Below are 25326 nucleotides of genomic sequence, written 5' to 3' on the forward strand. Positions count from 1 at the left end.
TTGCAAACAGTCTTTTGAAATGTATAAAGTCCTAGGGAGGGGGTCCCAAAAAGTACAGTAATGGTATTTGCGGAGAATTGTAAAATTTTCTTCATAAACTCAGAGGTTGAAAAAAATGCTTTCTGAATTAAAAAATGCTAATTAAAATAGCTAAATTTAATTAGAACTTAAAATCAACAGCAGCTAAGAAAAGGTAGGAGGCCACGTGAAAAATCTTTGTTCTACAGGCAGTTCCTGTGCTATAAAATAAGTATCTATCTTTCAGACCTTTCTCCAGTTAAAGGGCTGAAACGTAGTTACTCATCTTACAACACAAGGACTGCCTATCCAAAGACTTTTCAATACAATACAATACAATACAATACAATACAATACAATACAATACAATACAATACAATACAATACAATACAATACAATAGCAGAGTTGGAAGGGACCTTGGAGGTCTTCTAGTCCAACCCCCTGTGTAGGCAGGAAACCCTATATCGTTTCAGACAAATGGCTATCCAACATCTTCTTAAAGACTTCCAGTGTTGGGACATTCACAACTTGTGGAGGCAAGTTGTTCTAACTGATTAATTGTTCTAACTGTCCGGAACTTTTTCCTCAGTTCTAAGTTGCTTCTCTCCTTGATTAGTTTCACTTGGCCTCTTACCTTTTCTTAGTTGCTGTTGATTTTCTTTAAGGTCTAATTAAATTTAGCTATTTTAATTAGATAAAGTGAAAGTGGTAATCACCTTGCAAAAAGATAGGGCAGTGTCATTTATGATAAATTTGACTCTTATTATTGTGATGCTTTGACAACTTTGCTTTTCCACTTATCCTACCCATGAGAAACTGTTGTTCTGTTAAACTGACAGTATTGTTATTTCATTTTTCTGAACCATTCCTCCTCCTGAAGGTTTAGAGAAGAACCTAAAGCCAATTTTAGGTAACAAAGTAGCAATTATTTTAAAAATTACATTAAAACAGGGCTAAATGAAGTTCATTTAAAAAAAAGGCAAGATAGCCTGTTCCTGGCAGAGTTGTTGTTCTGCAAATGCCTGGGTGGATTGATGTGCTTTTATCTGACCTATACTTATTGAGGACAGAGGTCCATAATTGGGGTGTTGTCGCAGGAAATGCTTTCTCAAAGGTTGGATTGCATTGCAAATGTCTGTCTGTGTTTTTGTTTTAAACATGACCTCCTGGGAAACCTCAGTAATAGAAATGATGTGACATGGTTGATTTTCATATGCCTATCTGTGCAATCCATAGAAAATGAAGCAGAGAGGGGAACTTCGAGCATGGGGCGGTGGGCTACGTTTACAGAAATAGGCAGAGAGGAAAGCGGAGGTACCATCCTTGCCCTTTTAAGGGGTAAAATACACTTGATTCCTGATTGTTTGGCACTGCCTTTCTTCTTACCACTCCTGACCCCCCTCTTTCTATCTCCCACGCTACCATGCATACTCGGATAAAGCTGTTCAGGTATTGGCAGGTAATGCCTATTTTCCCAGAGTTGGGACCATTGCATGTCTATGCTGCATGGCTGCTTTATGATTCTGCATGCCCCTGCAGTATTGTTGGGGAAGGGGAAGGGTGATGGCCAAGTGGCTAGTTTGTCTAGAGCAGATGCTGCAGGAAGGAAGAATAGGTTGGGGTTACAGCATATGTGCTTCATGTAAAAAATTGCAAGACTTGATCTCAAGAATCTGAAAGAGGTGGGCTGGATCCAAGGCCATTGTTTTCAGCTGGACAACACCAGGTTCAAAGACCCAATCTTTCCTTGCATGATGGTCTCCCTCTGGTACTCAGTCTTGTTTGGATTTCTCTTGATAGTTAAACAAAAATTGCTAGGCTCATTAAAGTGATCAAGGCCTCACCAAGTTGAGTAATCATCATCTCCCAGAATAGTCACCCGCATGGCCACGGCTGAAAATGTTGAGAATTGGTCCACACATCAGGAGTGGATGTGGGGGAGGCTTCAATTCTAGTATCTTACTCAACCTCAGAGGTTATCAAGGCAGATTGAAAAAGGATCTCAAGTCAGCCAGGCCAAAATCCTGGAAAAATAGAATGCAGGGGCTCAAATGTACTTTTCTGAACAACACAAAAGTCCTAGATACAGTCCCTTGACTTATGGCCACAATTGAACATGGAATCTCAATCATTGAGCCAAGTGGTCATTAGGCGAGACATCACATAACTTACTCACGTGACTGATTTACTCAATGACTTAACACGCCCAGATATAATCATTAAAGAATTCTGGAAGTCATGAAGCAGATGGAGTCCCAGATAAGGAGTAGAAGATGCCTGGCAGTGGAAATCCTGTGGAGGGAGGAGAGGCTGTGCTCAGGAGCTGAAAATTCTCCTTGCCAAAATCCAAGCAGGATTTTCAGCTTTTGGGGGAGACACAATCCACATAGCTTGTGCCCTGAGCCTTCCAGGGCCTACCCCATATTCCTGAGGTGCTGCTTACTTTATTGCACTGTCTCTCCATCTCTGCTTGGATTTCAGCTCCCTCTCCTTTCTGTGATCTGGCTGAAAGAGCTGCCTGCCACAGGATGTCACCTGTGCTCCATGCGCGGGAAAGGATTGCCTTTCGTCAGGGTGCAGAAATGGAGCTCAAATCATCAGGATCTGATCTTCACTTCGGCTCCCTGTGGAAGGATCTCATCTGTCCCCCATGTGCAGAAGGAAACTCCTTCCATAGGATGTAGAAATGGAGCTCAAATCACCAGAATCTGAGCGCCATTCGGCATCCCGCCAAAGAAGTTCAGCTCCCCTTGGAAGGCAGCTCATTCAGCCAGCGCCCAGAGATGAGAGGGAGTCATCTTGACATTTGGCAGCAGCTCGCTACCTTCCCTGCCAGCTTTCCCTTTGACTTTCTGGGGAAGCTGGCAGAGAAGATTGCAAGTGGTGATCAAACGATTGCTGAGCACTTGACAGCCAGTCGGAAGATTACCAAGCACCCAGATTGCAATCGCGAGACCATGGGCTGGTAGTGGACATTTTACAAAAAAACTGCTTTACGGGCCATTAAACACCTTTACTGAGGAGCATGTCTTAACTTTGAATATAGTGATTAAATGACTGCTCATGAGTTGAGAACTACTTATAAGTGTTACTTTTACAAGCCTGTCTTGTATGTTTCAATGAGTGCTGCTTTGTGATAAATGTGGGGAGACATTCTCTGCATGCACTTGTGGTTCTTTTCTTCCTGCCTCTTGGTACTGTGTGCTGCCACAGCAGCTGTGCCTTTGTGGTGCTGAGTGCCTTTTATGGAGTAGTATTTTCCTTTCTGTGTGTGTGTGTGTGTGTGTTTTTTTATTAGACAATAGAGTAAGACTCTAGAATCTTTGTCTAGGCACTTCCACCCTATAATCATGTGCAGATGAAAACATGGGAAAAGGGAGACCTTCGCCATCCTAGCTTAGGAAAAGCATCTGGGATTCACATTGAAACTATAAATCCTGAATAAATAAAAGAGTTGGAAGAGTCTCAAATTCAAATCTGTGCTTCTGCTATCGAGGCGTCTTCAAAGTGAGAACCACATACGATAAAACAACAACAAAAATTTAGAACAATAAAGCCTGAGGTGGACCAAGCAATAATGAATATTAAAATAGTTTTTTTTTTAAATGAATTATTGCTAAAGATTTTTCCTCTGCTGTTGATCCAAACATTTCTATCTTCTAAAGCAGTGATGGCTAACCTTTTTCTCCTCGCATGCCAAAATCTCACTCATGTGTGAGACAGCCCCCCCCCCGGTGCGCGCGACACCCCTGCGCCCCGTTTTGGGCCTAATAGGCCTCCCTAAAGTCTCCTGGGACAAAAAATGGGCCACGGGGGTGGGCGCCACACTCCCCCCTGCACTTCCCCCCTCCTCCCACACATGCATGTGCGACCCCCCCAAATACACTTGCAGCCCCCCACCTCCCCATGCATGTGCGTGCGTCTCACGCATGCACGGCAGAAACATAAAAATCAGCTGGTCAGCGAGCTGGGCGAGAGCTCGCGTGCCCACAGAGAGGGCTGCATGCGCCATAGGTTTGCTATCACGGTTCTGGAGCTTTGTGTGCACCAGCCCATGTGGCATGGCAATGAAGATGTTGGAACAGGAGCAGAGAGTTGTGGATTTGAATCTCTCCTCAAGTACAGAAGTTAGCTAGAGGATTTTGGTCTGTTCACTTCTTAGCCCAAACTTTCTGATAAGAGGAGAAAATAGAATGAGGGTGTACTTTATATGGCACTTTTGAGTTCCTCTACAAAAGGTGGGTCAAAAATAAAATAAATAAAAAATTTAAAATGAGATAACGATTAACCCGTTTTAAAATACATAACAGAAAAGCTGAAGGCAGAAGAGGGAAAGCAACAGCTTAATGGTCACTTGTGATGCAGTGGCAGGCTGGGTCCAAGTAGAATAACTTGATGGAGCATGTTTTTCGGCTGAATTGAAGAATAGCTCTGATGCTATTTCATTTTGCCATAACCTTTGAGGATAAAAGCTGTTGAGGAACATGTACAGGTAGTCCTCGACTTGCGACCACCGTTGAGCCTAAATTTTCTATTGTTAAGTGAGTTTTGCCCCATTTTATGACATTTCTTGCCCAGGTTGCTAAGCGAACCACTGCAATTGATAAGTTACTAACCTGGCTGTTAAGTGAATCTGGCTCCTCCACTGACTTTGCTAGTCAAAAGGTTGCAAAAGGGGACCACCTGACCCAGGGATGCTAGGTTTAGGTTTATTGGATTTATATGCTACAACGGTCACAAGTATGAACCGGTTGACAAGCATCTGAATTTTGATCACATGATCAGGAGGATCCGGCAAAGGTTGTAACTGCGAAAAATTCTCCTGAGCTACGTTTTTCAGAGCCGTTGTATCTTTGAACGGTCACTGAATGAACTGTTGTAAGTCGGGGACTACCTGTGACATCAAGTATCCCAGTGAGGCCTCAGGATCCTCCCTGCCCCACATCCAGCTCTAAACCCCCAAGTTTCAACCTTGTCATTCTGCTCTCTTTTGTTTCTTCTGTTGACAGGACTAGCAACTGCCGGGGTGAAGGAGGCTGAAAGCGCCGTTCCCACTCCACGTGGACGTGAGGAAAGAGGTAATAGGGAGAACCTCAGCGTCCCTCAAGCCACGTTTTTTGAAATCTGTGCATCCCCCGTTGTGCAGGGCGAGATGATCGACCGCATTGAATATAATGTGGAACACTCGGTGGACTATGTGGAGAGGGCCGTGTCAGATACCAAAAAAGCTGTAAAGTACCAGAGCAAAGCCCGGAGGGTAAGCACTGGTCGGTGGTCTGTGCAGGAGGAGGGGGGGGTATCTTAAGCCATCCTGTGGTGTCCCAGAGATGCAATGGCCGGTGTGGGAAAGTATGGTGGGGAATAAATTTAGACTTGGGCAGAAGCAAGCGTTCTTTTCTCCATATTGTTCAGGTGTGTCAAACTCGATTTCATTGAGGGTCTCATCGGGGTTATGTGTGACCTCAGGGGGCCAGGATGGGCATGGCCAGCTTGACACAACTCGTGTCGGGGGTGCCTGTGGTGGCCTGAGCACTGTGCCAGCGAAAATGGGCTTCTGAGCTCCGTTTTTGGCTGCGATGGCGGAGGTTGACTGAGGAAACGGAGATTGGAAGGGCCGCGCACGACCCTCGTGACCTCTGTTTCCGGTTGCGATGGCCTCATGAAACCCTCTGCCAGCAAAAACAGAGCTCAGGGGGTCTGGATTCAGCCCTCCCAAGCTGTTTCCGCCGGCAGAAGCACCGTGGGCCTGTCCTTCACTGTTTCCAGGGCAACCCTGTGGGCCAGATCTAAGCATCCTGCAGGCCGGATCTGACCCCCAGGCCTTGAATTTGACACCCCCAACATTGTTGAACAGCTCTCATTTGCCTTGAAATACATACACATAGATAGTGAAACTCACCTGTTCTTCCCTAATCAACAAGCCTTTAGCAGAAGCTCATATGTTAATCCTCCAATTTCTCTCTTGGGTGTTTTCTATTTTATTTAACTGGTCTTAAAAACTGTCGACCCTTCCCTTCCCATTTGTGGAGCCTTGTTCTCGGTCAACACAAGGGATTGCTGTTGGAAGTGGTCCTCCTTGTGTTGCTTTTCACACACTGCAACTTGGCACCAGCCCTTATTTTTCAACACAGGCAGTTTATTTCTTCACTTTATCATAATGTACATGCTGCCCCGTCCCAAGGACTCTGGGTGGCTCACAATAAGATCAAAAGCAGAACAGTCGGAACAATTAAAATCAATCAAATAAAACCCCATCCTTTAGCCCAGAGATGGGGTACGATGGCTCCTTTATGCCTTGTGCACTTCAACTCCCAAGGATTCCTGAGGCAGCATGGCTGGTTCAGGAATTCTGGGATTTGAAGTCCACAAATCATAAAAGGGCCATTGTTCCCCACCCCTGTTTTAGGCCATAAAACGTAAGAGGCTTCCACTCGGTACCCGGCCCAAAGGCCCATTGGAATAGCATAGTCATGGCTGCTTTCTGAAAGGACAGCTGGAAAGGACCATCCTCACCTTGGAGACTGCCACTAAGGAGTCCTGCTCTCTGACCTCTTTCCATGGACCTGTCTGAGGAGGGACTAGCCTTGTAGGGGATGGATAGATTATTTCTGTCTCAGACAAGCCTAAAGGTAACAAAAAACTGAACCATAAACCATGAGAAGAGAGCTGCGGTGGCACAATGGTTAGAATACAGCATTTGTAGGCTAACTCTGCCCAGAGCCAGGAGTTCGATTCCTGACCAGCTCAAGGTTGACTCAGCCTTCCATCCTTCCAGGTTGGTAAAATGAGGACCCAGATTGTTGGGGGCAATAGGCTGAATCTGTAAAGTGCTTAGAGAGGGATGTAAAGCACTTTGAGCACTAAAGTACAAATCTAATTGCTATTGCTAAGTGCTCTAAACAGACAATAGTCATTATCTTGAACTGGATGGACCCAGAGGTTACCTGCTACAGTCCAGCTCCTGTAAGATTGCTATTCTTCTGCTGTGTCATCATTCATCATCCAGCAGGCAGGGGGCTGAATTTTGGACCAGTATAGCTTCCAAACTGCCTTTTATCTCAGACCCCTTAGCCTAAATCATCTTAAAGCCAATGGGATTCTTACAATATATTTTAAAGACATTTTCAACGTTGTTACCATATTCTTCAGCCTAAAGTAAGAATTAAGTCACTGCTTGCACATTTAACAATCAAAAATATATGATAGGAAAGGAAAAAAGAGATGGAGGAGAAAGAAAAAGACTCAGGCTCCATTTCTTTAAGCTAAATAAATCAAATAAAAAACAATACCCACCTACCTAAATTCTGGGGTGGGGGGGAAACATAAGAGAAAAGGAACAATGATGAAGGCATGCCGCAGATGAGCTGTCTGGAATCAAATCACATCAGGGGGTAGAACAGTTCCCTGAAACAGCCCTTGCTTCTCTTCTCCCTTTGCTGTAACTTTCTACGCAAGCTCAAGAGCACCTCCCAACTCTGTGTTATTGCTGTTCCTTCCTTTCTCTTGCAGAAGAAGATTATGATTATCATCTGCTGCGTCATTCTGGGAATTGTCATTGCTTCTACTATTGGCGGGATTTTTGGCTAAAAGCCTGCAACCCTCCGAGAACATCGCTTATGGGAGTAAGGAGATGAATAGGAGCACCGGAGCCACCTAGCCCACCACCCACTTGGGCCCATCCAAAACCTATAGCCTGGCGGACCAGCACTCTCGTCTCTAATGCATGATTATTTGTGTTAACACTATGTGTTAAGTACAGTGTACGTGTTGGGGGAGGGATGGTGCTGGGGGGTGGGTGGGATGGTGGGAAGGCAATGTATGCATGACATGCTCAAGGTTTCGGCAGTTCCACCACCTTTTGACCGCTTCCTGAGGGTCAGATCTCCTCAAACGGAATCCCCTTCCCCTTCCAGTGAAGTCCTCTTTCTTCTCCCCAAAATAAGAATTTGCTTCGACAGCTATGCACAGTTAATCCAGTCCCTGCCCCAGCGGGGACAAGGTCTGGTCACCAGAACTGTGTCCTCTGCGCGGCTGCTTGTAAGAGGTAGGGGAGCCTCTTTGGCAATAGCTGTTAGCTCCAACCAGGCCAGTCTTCCTCTTTTTCTAGCCATGGCCAAGGACCTCCTTGTAGTGTTGCAGGCCTGTTCATCTAGAGTATTCTGTATTTTGTTTTTAATTCTGCAGCTGCCCAGCCAGGAGTAAGAGATGGGTATTGGCCCACTAGGCTTAAATCTGTGTCTTCCACAGTTCTGCCCTGAGCACCATTTCTGTTCAGCGGAAACCTCACCTCTTTTCAATTTCTGAAGAACCAGCACCAGGCGTCTTTTCCCTTGCCTTCCTGTAAGCAAAATGTAATGGATTTCTTTAAAATGTCCTTCAAGGTTTGTTTACTTTAAAAAAAAAAAGCAGAAAGATGACCTGCAAACATGAAATTAGGACAAAACCTCTAATAATTACTTCTAAACAACCAGCTCAATTGGAGGAGACAAAGGTGAGCTTCACCACATCCAATTAGGTCTTCTGGATGTGTTAACCAAGGGCTGGTGGATGATGAAATGGGAATTTAGCATTGCATATTTTGGAAATGTGTTCCACACAAGTTGCAGCCCCTCCATCATACAACACAACAAATCTTGAGTTTAAAATATTATGAGAAGCAGCTTTATATGGAGGGCCTATTAAAATGTTTGTGGCACTAATGTGTCCAAGGCGTTCCGTAGCCCTTACCAGACTTTCTGTCCCAATTTTTTTTAAAAATGTTTTATTTCAAAGTTGGCTTTTTGGTCCTTATACTGTTAGAAAATAAAATGCAAAAAGCAGGTGAAAGTTATTCAGGCTGGTAACTAAACCTTTTAACAATTGAATTGGAAAGTAAATAGAATTCCCACTCATTTGCCCTCTGGTAAATGGGTACTTTGTGACTGGGACAAGGGCACCTGTGGCGTGTTGAAAATCCACTTATGCCCACTGGAATAACACAGCTGAGGACCCTGCCTTCAATGAAGGTTGGAACTGCATCAACTTTGTGCCTCGTTCCAGAAGTTACAACTGTTATCATGCCTGCAATACACATGTTGGGTGCTTGAGCTATGCCAGAGGCCGAAACCTCCTTGGCCTTGAATTAGCCTCTTTGTGCTTAAGACCAACTAGACTAGTCCAGCTTCTGCCACTGTAAAATTTCGCTTTCAGTACCTGAGTATCTGACTCTTCACCTGTCCACTGCATTGTCCAACAGCAAAAGGCTCGTTATTAATCAAGTTCCACATTATTATTTTTTTCCCTGTGGGCTAATTGAGGATTTCACCAGGTGGTTCTTGAGAGAGAAATGTAGACTGCATTTCCTCTTAGAGGAGCTGCCTGGACTTGCTTCTGAGGACAAAACCGGTGGGGTCGGCCATCTTCTCCCTCTTTATATGTCACAAGCTGCCTCCTATGATTATTCCAAGCTACCCAGAATTTGCCAAACCTTCATCCCACCTCTCTGCTCTCTAGTCTTAACTTAGCTCTTCCAGCTGCTTCACAACACCAGCAGTATCTTTCATACCATAATACAGTAAAATTCTGGACCAAGAACCCGCTCTCCTCTCCTCGCCCCCTAAGCGAGATTTGCTTCTCATCAGTTTGCCTTAGTCAGAAATGGCTTATTGGGGAACAAGAAAGTCCACTAAGAGTCTGCTCAAGGATAGAGAGCTTACATAATCCTCATTGCAGGACCCAAGTCAAGATGGAGTGACGTAGCACAGATGAGCTTCAAAACCCATGTGTGCAACCTTGCAATTTCAGACCTAAAACACGCTTGAAAGACCAGTTGCAGATATTGGCTCCTCCCTGCCAATAGGGGGTGGTGTTTTTTTTCTTCCATGGTAGTCAGTAAATATTGAAAATAACCCTTCTGTTCGATAGTTATAATCAAGTTTCAATTTTGCTCATGGCAGTTCCCCTGTTCAGCCACTTCCTTTATCCCCCCCCCCTTTGGGGTGACCTTAATTAACTTTTCTATGATCAGCAGGGGGCAAAAGCTCGGCTGCAGCATTAGGGAGAGCTACTGCTCCTCCCTCTCTTCACACCTTCCTTTGTTGCATGTCAAAAATAGAGCTGTTACTAGGACGTCTGTGCTTCAGGAATCTCTCCAGATATTGAGAGAAAACGTGTCAATCATCTTTAATCTTTTTTTTCTTTTAAATAAACCCTCTGAAGTGCCACTGTGGTCTCACCTGTTGCAGTATTCAGCATTCTTGCAGGGGAAGACATTTCATCTACGCTGTCCCAGAGGCCTCCCCAGGAGTTGTAATGTTGCTGTACAATGTGAATTAAGTGCCCTCGTCTCTTGTGGCCCTCCAGCCTCTCTTTCCAGCTTGGGGAATCTGGAACTAATCCTCTATTGCAGTGTTTCTCAACCTTGGCAACTTGAAGATGTCCGGACTTCAACTCTCAGAATTCCCCAGCCAGCGAATGCTGGCTGGGGAATTCTGGGAGTTGAAGTCCGGACATCTTCAAGTTGCCAAGGTTGAGAAACACTGCTTTATTGCCTCCTTCCTACATTCCAGCTTTTTTTTTTTTGCTCAATTTGTCCCCCAAACGTCTTTCCTTCGCCACCTCCAGACTTCAGGAGGGAAACGGCTTTCTTTTATGAATGAACTTTTATGTAGAATAAAGAATATTTATATCAAATATGTCATCCTTTTGAGTCTTCTGTGAGCCGGAACGTTGGGGGGGTGGGATAAGCTCTACTTACACGGCTTCTGAGGTGATTTTATTGCAGTGATGGCAAACCTTTTCGGCACCGAGTGCCTAAACTTGAATGCATGTACATGTGGGTGCGCCAGAGTGTTGTAAACCCGAAGACCAGTTGGCTGTCTTCTGGTTTTCGGCATGTGCACGCGTGCCAGCCAGCTGGTCTTGCGCCGGAGCACCAGAAAGCCAAAGACCAGCTGGCCAGTGCGCACATGCCTGTTTTTGGGCTGGTTTTCAGGCTGTTTTTGGCCCGAATGTGGTTATAATAGTCCTGTGATGGCAAATCTATGGCACACGTAGGTGGCACGCAGAGTCCTCTCTTTGGGCATGCGCGCCGTCACCAGCTGCTCTTCTGGCTTCTGGCGCGCTCACTGCTCTTCACGGATGCCGGAAAACGCCCCAAAACAATGGCCCCAAATGGCTGGAAAAAAGCCTGAAAAGGCCCAAAAAATGGCCTGGGTTTTGGTCATTTTTCAGGCTGTTTTCAGGCCATTTTCCGGCACTCCAGCGCCCAAAGACCAGCTAGCACACCGTAAACCAGAATAGTTGGCGATGGCGTGCATGCCCAGATGGCACGCAGATGGCTCTGCGTGCCATCTCTGGCACACGTGTCATAAGTTCACCATCATGGTTATATAGAATTTAATTTTAAAAGCGTACATCTCTTGAATTGGCGTATTTATTACAGCTCGTAAGTATTCAGGTTTTCCTACTCCTGGAAATAAGATGGAAGAAGAACCCCATGCCAAGTAACTAACCTACCCAAGATATTTTCTGGTTTCTGATATGGTACACATACTTTTTTCAAATGGCATATAAATAAAATGAACCTCGAACCTCGAACCACTAGCTAGAAAATCTTAAATGGTGCTTTGTTTCTTCACTGATTTGCTTCTGCTCAGCCCAGAGCTCAGATTAAGATGGGGTCCCACCAGCACCTTTTTTAAGGCATGCAAAGTAAGGTGCCTGATGATCACCTAAGCTCAGATTTTTGCTAATTTTCCTAATGTTTTGCTTGATGATGTCCTAAGCCCAGATTTTTGCCTTTGGTTGTGGTCCAGAATAGCTACACGGCACAATGTCAATTTTATCATTCTTCCAGCTTTTAAATCAGGTATAGAAATCTCAAAATGCATCAGGGAGCTATGGGTGCTCCCTGCCACTTGCAGCGGCTTAAACCAACTAGCAATGACACAGAATCTGTTTCCAAGACCTCATTTAATTGAGAGTTAGGCGTAGTAAAACCAACACAACCTAATATGAAACCGTCAGGAACCAAAGGAGGTTCTGAGAATTGGGTAGCAAAGAAACAGTGAATTGTCTGGGTCCCATATTCTCTGTAAGATGTTCTTTTTAAAGGGGCAGGAGCAAAGAAGGGGCGGTGGCCAGCCTGGAAGTCTTCAGCAGCTTCTGTTCAATTTGCTCCCTCCTCTTCCACCCCACAACAAAACATCCCAGCTCCCCCCCCCCCCCAAAAAAAAACCCTCCAAAGAACTACTTCAGTCCAATTAGCAGGAAGTCAGAAGTGAGGTTTCCGCTTTCGGCCTGTGTATTTTGTGTCTGCTCTCACATTCCTGCAGATGAACCAGAAAAGAAAACAAAGTAAGAATGGGCAAAATGCAAGGAGACATAGGATTCTTTTCTAGTTTTGCAAAATTTCAAATGCTAGGATGGGAGGGGGAGAGAATCATGTAACTGACAATTATCAACATTTTTTTGGAAAGGCAAGAAGCACAATGGGCATGGAAAGTGGTTGGGGCTATATCACACACAATAGGAAGCCAGTTTTCCCCCCTGGAGATTTAAGTACCCTGTTTCCCCCCCAAAAAAGACCTCCCTGGAGAATAAGCCCAATCGGGCTTTTGAGCTCATGCGCTAAAATAAGCTGTCCCCAAAAATATTGCAATACAGCAGCAGCTATGAGGTGACCATGCTCGCAGCCTCCTGCACCTCAAAAATAACAAGATCTCCCCAAAAATAAAGGCAAGTGCTTATTTCAGGGGTCAAAAGAAAACAAGATCCTGTTTTATTTTCGGGGAAACACTGTAGCTTAAATCTAATTTGAGTAGAATGGTATGCTCTATCCTTTTGGCATGATGTAATAGGTGTGGATTGGTGCACCATGTGAATGACTTGTTGAGGATTTAACTGTCTTTCTTCTGCCCCATGGTGAAGACAATGTCATGGATGTTGTAAAAACAAGGCCTTTGGCCTTTTGTCTCTCTGCCCATTCTGATTTTCATGAGGGTAGCTGAGATCCTCATGCTTTGATCCTGATCATGCTCCAATAGATTCTCAGCCTTTTGGCTAAGACCATGTACAGTATTTTTCTTAATTTATTTACTGTTTTAAAACAATGATCAATAAATGAAAAGGAGCAATGTATTACTGCCCTTGAAAATTAAGGGCGGTATCAAGTGTAAACTGTATTTTACATTTTGATGTGGCAAAAATGGTACCTGAGAGAGAGGAAAGGGAAATGCTAACATCCTTTGCAGTAGCAGCTGCTTTTTCCAGTAAACTGGGTACAACAGCCACAGAAAGTCTGACTAAGCCATCTGCTATTAGATGTTGCCAGCACATTTGGCTGCAAAAGAGATTGCAAGGTCAGCCATGTCATGCAAACACTGCTTTCATATCTGTTTCCTGCCTAAAAACGATAGGAAACTACACCAACAATTCTCAGCTATTTTAGTTGGTGGGATCTGCAAAGCCTCCCAAAAAGAGAAGCCAGATCTTACTCTGAGGCCATAGGTTACCACCTGAGCCCATTCTATGGGACATAAAAGAATCTTGATCTGTAGGAAGATGCAGAGTTCAGACTTACCTGCCCTGTCGTCGCCGCCGTTCTTTCTTCTCCAACACCCAGTCTCTAGTCTTCTTCACTGACTTCCCTTTGGCATTTCTAAACCGGATCCTTGAGAGGAAAAAAGATCAGATCACAAATATTATCAGTTGTTACTTTAGTTCAATGCCAAGTAGCCTCAGAAAACAGCAAAACATGGAATAGAGCAAAGAAGCAATACGAAATAATCACTTTTTCAAAAGTCCTTCAATGGACTTTAAAAGTCCCTTTAAAAGTAGAAAACTCTACAAATGGCTCAAAGTCTTTGTCAATTGTCAACTGGGGCTGTAACACGGAAGGTCCCACTTTTAAAAGAGGCTCATCTAGCCTGCTAAGGGGAAGATCAGAATAAAGCCTCCGCATAGTCCATGTAGAAAGATGTGAGTTCCCTGAAATGATTAGAATTAAAAAAAACAAAAAACTTGAGGGTGGAAATGAAGAAACAGCATAGGGCCGTGATGGTGAACCTATGGCATGTGTGCCAGAGGTGGCATGCAGCGCCCTCTCGGTGAGCACGCAAGCTGTCGTCCCAGCCCAGCTCAGGTCCGCTGCGCATGCACGGGACACATGCAGGGGGTTGTGCATGCATGCGTGGGGCCCAAAGGGTGTATGTCGGAGTCCGCACACACATTGCATTTTGCAGGTTTGGAGGGGCACACGCATATGCACATGCACTTTGGGCACTTGGTCCGGAAAAGGTTAGCCATCACTGGCATAAGGACTTATTGTATAGTATATTAAAGGTTCCCTTCGCAGGTATGTGCTAGTCGTTCCTGACTCTAGGGGGCGGTGCTCATCTCCGTTTCAAAGCCGAAGAGCCAGCGCTGTCCCAAGATGTCTCTTCATGGACATGTGGCTGGCATGACTAAATGCCAAAGGCGCACGGAACCCTGATACCTTCCCACCAAAGGTGGTTCCTATTTTTCTACTTGCATTTTTTTACGTGCTTTCGAACTGCTAGGTTGGCAGAAGCTGGGACAAGTAACGGGAGCGCACTCCGTTACGCGGTGCTAGGGATTCAAACTGCTGATCTTTCTGATTGACAAGCTCAGTGTCTTAACCATTGAGCCACCGTGTCCCTGTATAGCATATTAAAAGACCAGTACAACAAATGACAGAGACTATTCCAACCTCAGGAAGGATGTTGGATTTTGTTTTTCTAACTCCCAGCCAGTATTGGGAGAGAACTGGATTAGATGAGGTTGGGCTACACATCCACTAATTCATATTATTGACCAAATCAGAGCATTTCCATTAGCAGCGTGTCAGAGGCAGGAAAACATGGCAATTAGGCTGTTGATTACCATGACAATGATCCTCTTGGCTATTGCTGTTTGTCTCCCCCACAAGCCATGAAGAGGGGGAACGTAGCCTTTCACAGCTTTCAGGAGGAGGAGACGTTGCTGATTGGCCTATCAAGCCCACATGCCATACAAGATATTCAACTGCAAACAGCACTTGCTTTACACAACTTGCTTATAGGATCTTGCTTCTCCCAGCACCCCAAAAGGCCAACCACTCTTGCTCTTATTCTGCAGTTTGAGCTCTGCGGTCAAGCGGTCAATTCAGTCTGAACCACCCTAAACCCAATGGTCTCCTGCTTCCAGTTCTGGCCTTGGTACCTTTCATTGGTGAACTTGGCCTGTGTGGTCTCTTCTTCGCTGCATTCTGTACCAAGACCCTGCCAAAGCCACAAAATAAAACAATCCACATGAATTTAAATTTAAAGAGAAACCCCAACCACGAAAACTGCAACAAGAAACCAAAGTGTGCCAGGCTTACAAGGTAGCCCAGACAAGTAGCACACCCCAAAATACTAGCTCTAACTTTACTTGAAAGGTTACATTATCAGAATCTTGGAAGTCTGAAGGTATTTCTCTCCCACACCTCATCTTTACAGCCCAAGAGACTAACGAGGATTATTTCTGAGTTATTTGCCATACCCACATTCCTCCTCTGGACTCAGCTGCCCTTTGCCTGACTGTTGTCTGGCCTCAAGGTCATTCTGACAGCCCATTACACAGGGAGGTACAATTAAGGAGTCTAAGCAGTGAACCTAAAAGCCACAGACCATCTCAATTGGGAGGCCCAATGACCATGCTTAGCAATCAGATATTGCTTAAATGTTCCAATGTGTCATTCTGGAGCAAAAAAACCATACCTTTTAGTAAACAAATTACTCTTTAATTTGACAAGAATTTAAAACATGCCTTTCAAAAGACAAGAATTTGGAAGTGAGATAGTTGCCAGAGGAATTAAAGGCCATCTGTCAAGAATCTTTGTCCTTTGTTGTGGAAAAGAAGTGTTCTAGATTAAAGAAGTTCAATTTTCCCAACAATTTTATTACCTTTGGTAATACATCAGTTATGCCAGCAAAGAGACAGAGAAAGAATCTGTAAAAAGAAAAAGATAAGTAGAATATCAAATACACACACATGGAAAGAAAGGAACTTTTAAAATTACTCCTCAAAAGAGCTACTCTACATCTGTTGGTGCCATCTAGTTCTGATTCTTAGATGCAATCAAAGATCTCCAGAAGAGAAGGCTTTTTCTGCTATCTGAAAAGGATCCAATCCCTCCTCATTAAATTATTTTCTAAATGAAGTGCCGGGAAGAGAGAAACATGAGATTTATTGCAATGGATTGAACAGCCCTGCAGAACTGCATGAGATGACTTGGAATGTTCTATGTCCTTAAATTTCCCACCAGAGCTGAGCATGTCTGCCATGTTAGATTGAAGGATCTCTCATAAAAAGTGTCTCAAGAGGGGATCCTTGCCTAACTGTACACAACATATTAAACCATAATATTATTTGGTACAATTGAATTTTCACAAGAAGTCATCAATTACCCCAAAACGTGAAGCTACGCATGCACTGAACTGATCAGAGAGATTCATATCGCTCGTGATTCAAAAATTTCACACAGTGTGCATTGTGGAGCATTCCCATCTCCCCAAAACCTGAAGTAACAACCTTCCCCCAGATAGCAAAAGACTTACTTTTTGGCTTTGGTACTATTGGGGTAGTCTACCACCATGCCACCCGTGAAACCTGCCTTCATGGCTTGAGTGGTGATGAGCTCCAGCTGTCAAGAGAAATAAACTCAGTGAATCTACAGACCCCCCTCTTGAGGATGGGAAGGGCTAGGCTCCCTCGTCCAATAGAACTTTCTACACATTCCACAGCCTCCTCTATCCTTACAAAGGAACTTGTCCTTTTTAAAAATTTGCTTCTGAACTTCTACTGGGCATAAGCGCAGGGATTGGCAAATTTTCTGTAAAAGATGAGATTCTACCTGTTCTACATGCTCTAGGCTTTCCAAAAGCATGAAGCAAACTCCTGGTCCCCACAAAAACTCCTTTTATTAATTTTCTGTGAATTCTGTTCATTTACAGATAGCAAAGTCTTTCAAGGAAAGTTTTACAGTCACAGACCTTATTTGGCATAAAGAGCTGCCAGGCCAATATCTGCAAACCTTGGCAAGGAGTTTCGGAGAGTCACAGGCCAATTAATCGAACTAATTGTCTCCTGCAAATTTCACTCCCCTATCATTCTTCTTTTATTTCCTCTGGGAGGGGCTATTCATTGTTCACCTGTGGCCTTTCTCCCGTTCTTTAGCTGTTCCCTTCATCTGTGCATGTGCACACTGGGAACAGGCTCCAGCTGTTCATCTGCCTCACTGATGTCTGACTCTGAAGGCAGCTGATAACCGGCATACGGCCCTGGCCCCATCTTTGCCTCCGATGCAGAGCACTCGTCAGAGCTTCCCCAGAGTCCAGGATTGGCCCATGTTCCTCCCCAAACTCCTCACTGTCCGAATCTGCTGCCAGCTCTGCTGGTCGCTGGCAGGCCACAACACTACCCTCCTGCGCTTTCATTTCAGCCCCTGGTATGGCTGGCAGATCTGCAAGCCAAGAAGTGTGGCAACCATTGAAAGCCACCAGTCTATCAGCAAGGAGGCTGCTGATAGATGCTGCTGCTCAAGACCCCTGCCCTGGGAGCTCTTGGCTTGGGCTTGGCAATCTGCTTTCTGCCCGCCTATCCACGGGGATCTTCCCACTTTGCAAACTGCATGAAAAAAAGATAACAGATTGTAGTTTGCCAGCCCCTGGATTACAAGCTCAGTTAGAACTATAGGTAGCCCATATGAAGAAATGCCCTCTTTAAAAACTAAATGCAAACCATTTCAAAGCTAAACACAATAGGAACATCTAAAAGGTGCTTTTTCAAGAGGCAACTGGACTTTCTGGCTTTTCTTTGAAGCTTCTTCTTGAATGAGAAGCAAAATATCTTCAAAGAAAAACCAGAAAGTCCAGTTGCCTCTTGAAAAAGCACCTTTGGGACAACCTTGGCCTGGATGACTGAGAATCTCCACAGACACAATAGGAGCATCTTTTCTTTTCTTTTTCTCTCCTTCCCTAAATTTCCTATAACATTTACAAGTATTGGCAGAATAGGACTCAAGTTTCCTTTTTCCAAGAGCACTTTAGAGATTCCCTTCTCTTTAAAATCAAAGTAATAAACAAAAACAAAAACAAAAACAAGAAATGGGCCATGGCTTCCTTATGTCTCTCTAAATGCCTTCTGCCTCTTATAAGGCAGAAGCTCACATTTGCAGGGTATATGCAGAATATACGTTAAAAGGTGTGAATAAAGTTGAAACGGTGTAATTCTCCTAAATTATTCCAGCAGAAATATGGAAAACACTGACTTGCCTAATTTCATCAAGCAACCAAAATCAGGCTCTTGCTGATCTACCAACACAACACGCACACAACCTCCTACATAAAGTTACCTTCCTCTACATGCCTTTCTACTCAGTAGGTTCCTCCCACCAGCCCCAAGGCACAAACCTGCTGAGAGTTTTCCGGGTATAACTGTAGAACAGCACGGGCTCCTCGGGCCTAGAAAACAAAATGTCAGTTATTTATGAGATCTTGCAATCTAACCATGATCTTATTGAAGCAATTTTTGTCAAAGATTAATGGTTAATCCATATCATCTGTTTTGAATGGCAGTGGAATCAATTTCCCCCAGTTCTACTATCCCAGATCATAGTTTCCTGAAAATTCTAATATCTTCTTCATGCCGAGTTTACTCCACACTAAGCTATGGCAGAATGTTTCCCCACTTTCATCCTTAAAACTCTTTTTCATTCAGCTGTATCTACACAGCGGTGGTGGAGGAGCATTAATTCCCTACATATGGCAGAAGCTTCAGCCTAATGTTTCTCAACCTTGGCACCTTTAACATGAGTGGACTTCAACTCCCAGGTTTCCCCAGCCAGCATTGCTGACTGGAATATTCTCTGAATTGAGAGCCCCACATTTTAAAGTTGCTGAAGTTGAGAAACATTGCTTCAGCCTCTGAATCTTCTTTTTGGGAAGGCCAACCATTAGGACAACTGCAATTCCCATTTGAATCCAAGATCAATCTTCTTATTGACCTGAACACAGAACGAAGACTAAGTTTTCTCAGAATAGCAAAAGGGAAAGGGGGAAAACAGAACCTGCCTGCTTCATCATGTTTCAAGTCACTACACATACTTCTAAATCATATTGCTCTCCCCCTCTCTTACTTTCTTCCTCTCATCTTGCTTATACTTTATATAACAGCTAATCGTCAAGCTGTAAAATATAGATAGGATCTCTTACCTTCCTTGATTAGAAACCTTAAAGAGGGGGTGGGGGGGAGGTATAAATAACAGAAAAACAAAAGCTTACCAGAGCAGTATATAGAGTTGAGAAGAACCGATATAGTCGCTTTGGAGGGCTGTGAGTTTTCTTATCAGCATTACAGAGCCACTGAACTGCAGAAATACTGCAAGGAAATAATTCAGGGAAGTGAATATAATATTTTCCCTATCTTGTACTAACTGGTTATTGGTGATGGTTGTTACAAATTCTTACCTTATACAGCCATCAAATGTTCCAGGTCGGAAGGGAATCCCTTGGCCCATATCTGCTAGCATCAGGTCTCCCTCCACTTCTCTCTCTATGGCTACATCTAATTAAAATAAAGAAAGCAGGACATGACATTTCCCAGGCATGGAAGTTTAGCTAAGGAGAAAGAGAGAGAGAAAAAAAGAAAAATCTACTCACCAAGCATTGCTGGACTGATGTCCATACCAACCCAACTGTGTCCCTCTTCAGAGATATGATCACCACTTAAACCAGAGCCACAGCTGATGGGAAAAGCACAATTAGGACAAATAAATATCTGCTCTCTTTTGCACTAAACAAGATAGAGTGAAGCATTATTATTTTTTAAAAACCCTTGGAGATACAGTATATTGTGTTACTCAAAAAATCTTGCTAGGTTTTATGGATCAAAGCAAAGCTACCTCTAAATGCAGAAAGCACCTATTTTAAAATGAAGATGTGGTTAATGGGAGAGGGGAAGAACTGCTTTAATACTTTGGGAATTTACAACTGTTTGAAAGGTGGCTTAACTTTACAAACATCCCACACTCACACCCACACCCACTTATAATTCTACGGATCACACTGTTGAATGGGGTAATAGCAACCTATTTCATTGATTCTTTGTCCCAAAAATTGTCAATTTCAGGACATAATGTCAGTATAGGCAAGGCAGAAACTTGGATTTTGTTCTTGATACCACAGTGATAGCCTACTACACAATTTGCATATTTGTTTCTATCTGGAGGGACATCAGACAACATTTATTGGAAGATGAGCTGCAGCTAAGTGGCACAGCACACAGTTTGCTTGGGAGGGAGGCAACCCAACATTATACGTTTCTATTTTTAAATATGGGGAAAAAGTCAGAATGGTGGTCACATGAAAGCCAACATTCTACCTTCAACCTGGCAGAGCTGCTTTCAATGGAATGTAACAATGGACTTAATGGCCATGATTCAACACTGAGCATTTAAAGGTAATTGCTGCTCTCCTAAAGAAGGGCTTTTGATATACAGCCAGTCATGCTTCAAGGAGATTTTTAAAATTTAGATACTAAAGGAAGTCTCAGACCTTATGTCACATCACAAAGCATCCGTAGCCTGCTCTCAAGTTCCCATAGGAAAGGGGGAATGGAAACCCGATGAAACAGCACGGCAGCAAAAGACAGATGCATATTCCAGGCTTATCTCTCTCAAGGCTATATCCCAGGGTTACTTACTGTGGCTGAAGGGGAGTGATCTCTACAACCCCGTTGGCAAATGTGATTGATGGCACACCCTGGGCAGAAGGGGGAAACAGGGTCATGATTGGGGCCATAAATTACGTGGTGTAAAGAGCTGGCTTCACTTGGGAACATGCCGACATGAAGCTCCTAATAAATGACTGGATTTCTTTTGAAGCTTGGCTTGAGGCTCATGATTTAGTCGGAACCCTGACAGAAAGCCAGCTCTCTCAAAACTAATGTAATCTAATCTTATATTGATTGTGTGGAAGGACCATTCAAACATGGTATCACTCCCCTAGGAAATAAACTTAAAAGCCCATTCTTATTCTGATAGATCAATCCCATGAGAACAACAAAACAAATTTACCCCACATCCAGCAAAAAACATGGCCGATCGTCTGGGAGACCCAACAATTCCACTGCCCGTTCAGACATCTGAGACTGAATCTCAATCATCCGAGAGCTAGAGGATGGAAATTGAATACATGAGTGCCATCAAGAAGCAAACATACATACTGCACCGTTTTCTCTTGGATGCTCAGAGGAAAACGTAAGTTTCTTTTTAAATCATTCTTGAAATTGCAAGAAGATGCCTATGCACAAACAATAAGCAATCTATTCCAGGAACTCAGGAGAAGAAATGGTGGCACAGTGGTCAAAATGAGTTATTGCAGGCTAACTCTGCCCACTGCCAGCAGTTAGATTATGACTGGCTCAAGGTTAACTCAGCCTTCCATTCTTCCGAGGTTGGTAAAATGAGGACCCATATTTTGGGGGGCAATAGATTGACTATAAACCACTTAGAGAGTGTTGTAATGCACTATGAAGCGGTATATACCGGTAAGTCTAAGTGCTATTGTTGCATTAGGAAAGACAAGGTGGGTCAGTCCACTATAATGATTCTTTAAAGTGGTTTTGGTTCTTTTCCCTTTCAGGTTTCCCCCCTTAAAGAATAGAGAAAAAGAGAGGCTGCTAACAACCACATGAGGCTACCTAAGTTTCTATCCCTATGGTAACTTCCAATAAATATGCCAGATAGACAAATGTTTTTCCAACACCCACAATATACTTAGCATCACACTTTTCAGGGAATCATTCCCTCTCCAGCAACATTCAAGAACCTTTCATGTTGGCACTTCTATTTCAACCTTTCATGTTGGCACTTCTTAAATTTAAACGAATTTAAACAAACATTTCCACTCTGCCAAAAAGCCCGATTTCCCTTGACACGTTCACACCAACCTTGTAACGGCAATTTAACTATAACAAGGGAAGATCTACCTGACTACCATCTTTGTAATCTTCTGAAATTGTTTTAATCTATTTTGATCTATATTTCAGTAAAAAAGATTTTAAAAATCTCAAGAGCACTCTTACGTTTTAAGTACAATGTATCTAAATCTGAGGAGATCTAAATCTCTGAGAAACCTGACAATGTACTGTTTCAAAAACTCTAAATGTGTTTTGCAACTAATAACCTAATGGCTTAAATAAAATGAAGACACCCGCATATTGCTTAATATACAGCATAGCTTATACATTGTATGCCTTAGGTATGACGAACTGTAAAACTCAATGGATTTTATTTTAAATTAGTTATTTGGAAATTTTAACTGATGCACTATGTGCTATGCAAATCGTACGGTTGATTTGAGTTTTAAAAATATATACATTTTATAAATAGGCTGCTTCTCACAGCCCAAGATTGTCTTACTTATGTGTGTATTTCCGAGCTTCAGCTTCATCATAGAACTAGGGAGGAAAGGAAAAGAGAAATGAATAAAAGAAAATCACAAAAACAGTTTTGCTGGATTAATTCAAAAGTCTTTCATCCTTCCTCTGGAAAGGTCATTAAAGTGAGATGAAAACAATTCATCTGTTAGATTAAGTCTTGAAAATAACACAGAGATTTTCCTTTCACTCCTGATTATCCTCTCCATTCCCATTTTTTTTCCCTGCCAATAATATAATTTGACAATGACAAGAGTTATTTTCTTACTGCTCCTGTGGAACAACTGGGTTTCACTTTAAATTATCAAGAGGTCATAAACAAGAGGTGATATTTTCCTTCATCTACTTCCTGGTACATTACAGATGCTGCCTTGAGTCTTATAGGAGCAGAACACCAACAGCTCTACTTGTTCCTAGAAGCAAAAACTGGAAAAACTGTGTGCTTTCAAGAATGGAAAATCTCTCCAGTTATTTTGGATATGTTGCTCCTTCAACATATTTTTGTCCCCAAAAATGACAGTGCATTTCAGAGTTTAGATGAAAGGCTGGATCTGTAACCTGAGTCAAAGCAAAATGGAAATAAGGAATACTGTAACAGTATTAAGAACATGACTGGATCCATTTTAATTCATCCCCCTCCTTTCCATGGTGACCAACCAGAAGCCGGATAAACAATACCATAGGCCCATAGGATCTTAAACAAAGAGTTCCCTTCTTCATCAACCTAGAACTATGACGTAGACTGAATATACAGACTACATTCTACATTACTACATGATTAAACATAAGAACCATCCTACAGGGTCACATTGAATGTCTGAATTCAAACACTGGGACACAATGAAACAATCCATTTCAGTGTTCAGGGATTTAATGCATTACATTTACTTGTTTGGTGGACTAAGAAAGTACCATTCCAGGCTGCTTTTACCAACTGAAACAAGTGTAAGGCCTTTGGTTATGTTCCTTTTAGGATCTTTAGCCTGGCACACTTTCTATTATTTCACTATGCTGTTTCATTAGTGTAGTAATTGGGATGGGGGAATAGAAAGGAGTAGAATGGTGGAATGTGTTGTCATTGTTTCATAGAAGCCCAAGGTCATATTTTGTCTCCGCACCTCTGCATCTGACCGGAACTAGATGGGTGGAAATGCCAGTGTGGCTGAAGAAGTTTGGACCATGTGATGGATTCATGGGTGTGGGGATAAGATCATGAACTTTCAACTGGGTGAAATCCCAGAAAGTTTTAGAATTGGGATTTCCACAGATGTACCAACATGTCTGTCTTATTAAATTGGAACTTTGATGAAAGTTTTGCCTTGGACTCTAATTTAATTCTGCATGATATTTGGAACGCTGACATTTCCACCCATCTAGTTTCGGTCAGATGCAGCGTTCCAAATATCATGCCTTTGATATTAATTAGAGTCCAAGGCAAAACTTCCATCAAATTTCCAATTTAATAAGACATACATGTTGGCATACAAAATATTTGCGAGACCAATTGTTGAATACAGTTCATCTGTCTGGTACCTGCACTGCATATCGGACATTAATACAATTGATAGAGTCCAGAAATATTTCACGAGAAGAGTCCTCCACTCCTCTGCTCGCAACAGAATACCTTATGCCACCAGATTTGAAATTTTGGGCTTGGACAACTTAGAACTACGCCACCTTCCGTCTGACCTAAGCGTAGTACATAAAATTATCTGCTACAACATCCTACCTGTCAATGACTTCAACCACAACAATACACGAGCACACAATAAATGCAAACTCAAGGTAAACGGCTCCAAACCCGATTTCAGGAAATACGACTTCAGCAACAGAGTGGTCAACACCTGGAATGCACTACCTGGCTCTGTGGTTTGTTCCCCAAACCCCCACAACTTTAACCTTAGACCAGGAATCCCCAAACTTGGCAACTGTAAGATTTGTGGACTTCAACTCCCAGAATTCTCCAGGCTGGAGAATTCTGGGAGTTGAAGTCCACAGGTCTTACCAGTTGCCAAGTTTGAAGACCTCTGCCTTAGACTGTCTATGGTGAACTTCACCCCATTCCTAAGAGGTCTGTAAGGGGCGTGTAGAAGAGCACCAACGTGCCTACCGCCCCAGTCCTAATGTCCCCACTTATTCTTATCCGTTTCATGTATTCAAAATCATGTTTATATTCATATATGTTATCTAATACATGTTTGACGAAATAAATATAAATAAATAAATAAGGATCCCCAAGGAGCAGACAGTGAGCAAATCAGCAGGTTTCGAAGCAGAGTAGGTAGACTGCCTTTGGGCACTGAGGTGCCCGTGGTTAGTTTCAAAGGCTGGCGAACACGAGCATTTCCACCTCTCCTAGGAACTTCCCTCTCTGCTGCTACAAGGCTTATTCCTTTTCTCACCAGCTCCGGGGGCCCGCGATGCTCAGGCCTCTTTCCGCAGGCTGCCATGCTGCCTGTCTTCGTACGTCACTCTTACGCGACACCGGCGCCGTCAGAGCCTCAGAGCTAGGAAAATTAATCCCCCACACCTTGGTTAGAGACACCAGAGTTGTACTTGAACACACAAATGACTAGCAGCGTTTCTAGTCCTCAAGACATAAGTACTGACGTACTACTTCTCAGAGTAAGGTGGAGTCATTCTAACGCTACGAATAAAATAGGAAGTTGAAAACTCATGAAAGCCTTTCCCTAACACAAGAGGTCCCCAAACTTGGCAACTTTAAGACTTGTGGACTTCAACACCCAGAATTCTCCACTCAGTATAGCTCCAGCACAGCTGGCTGGAGTATTCTGGGAGTTGAAGTCCATAAGTCTTAAGTTGGCAAGTTTGGGGACCTAACATA

The 25326-nt window shown here is 43.3% G+C and overlaps 2 protein-coding genes and 1 non-coding gene across 3 annotated transcripts in view; 1 reads left to right on the forward strand and 2 right to left on the reverse strand.

Moving 5' to 3' along the window:
- Positions 1 to 8015, forward strand: part of STX1A (syntaxin 1A) — a 100021-nt gene extending 92006 nt beyond the window's left edge. Inside the window, exons 9-10 of the mRNA XM_087717336.1 lie at positions 5167 to 5277; positions 7530 to 8015. Of these exons, the coding sequence (XP_087573462.1) occupies positions 5167 to 5277; positions 7530 to 7607 (189 nt within the window). The 3' untranslated portion in view covers positions 7608 to 8015. The remainder of the gene's footprint in view (positions 1 to 5166; positions 5278 to 7529) is intronic.
- Positions 8016 to 11953: 3938 nt separating this feature from the next.
- On the reverse strand, positions 11954 to 25223 carry BUD23 (BUD23 rRNA methyltransferase and ribosome maturation factor). The gene is made up of 12 exons (XM_014062848.2): positions 24884 to 25223; positions 22465 to 22502; positions 21118 to 21213; positions 19703 to 19785; positions 19511 to 19607; positions 19325 to 19421; positions 18455 to 18505; positions 16601 to 16686; positions 15947 to 15992; positions 15222 to 15280; positions 13582 to 13671; positions 11954 to 12328 (listed from the first exon to the last, which is right to left on the reverse strand). The coding sequence occupies exons 1-12, from the start codon at positions 24929 to 24931 to the stop codon at positions 12274 to 12276; spliced, it is 846 nt and encodes a 281-aa protein (XP_013918323.2). The 5' UTR covers positions 24932 to 25223; the 3' UTR covers positions 11954 to 12273.
- LOC148044879 (small Cajal body-specific RNA 20) lies at positions 14860 to 14999 on the reverse strand. The gene has a single exon (XR_015697230.1).
- Positions 25224 to 25326: the final 103 nt, after the last annotated feature.

Source organism: Thamnophis sirtalis, unplaced genomic scaffold (genome assembly GCF_051295495.1).
Source record: "Thamnophis sirtalis isolate CommonGarterSnake01/CBP01778 unplaced genomic scaffold, rThaSir2_p1.2 scaffold_6, whole genome shotgun sequence".
Lineage (NCBI taxonomy): Eukaryota > Metazoa > Chordata > Lepidosauria > Squamata > Natricidae > Thamnophis > Thamnophis sirtalis.

Excerpts from the sequence above, each read along its gene's own strand:
- BUD23 (XM_014062848.2), bottom strand. The coding sequence starts at position 24,931 with ATGGCAGCCTGCGGAAAGAGGCCTGAGCATCGCGGGCCCCCGGAGCTG. Across the intron at positions 22,503-24,883 it reads ATCGCGGGCCCCCGGAGCTG|TTCTATGATGAAGCTGAAGC; the intron begins GTGAGAAAAGGA and ends TTTCCTCCCTAG. Across the intron at positions 19,422-19,510 it reads ACATTTGATGGCTGTATAAG|TATTTCTGCAGTTCAGTGGC; the intron begins GTAAGAATTTGT and ends ATTTCCTTGCAG.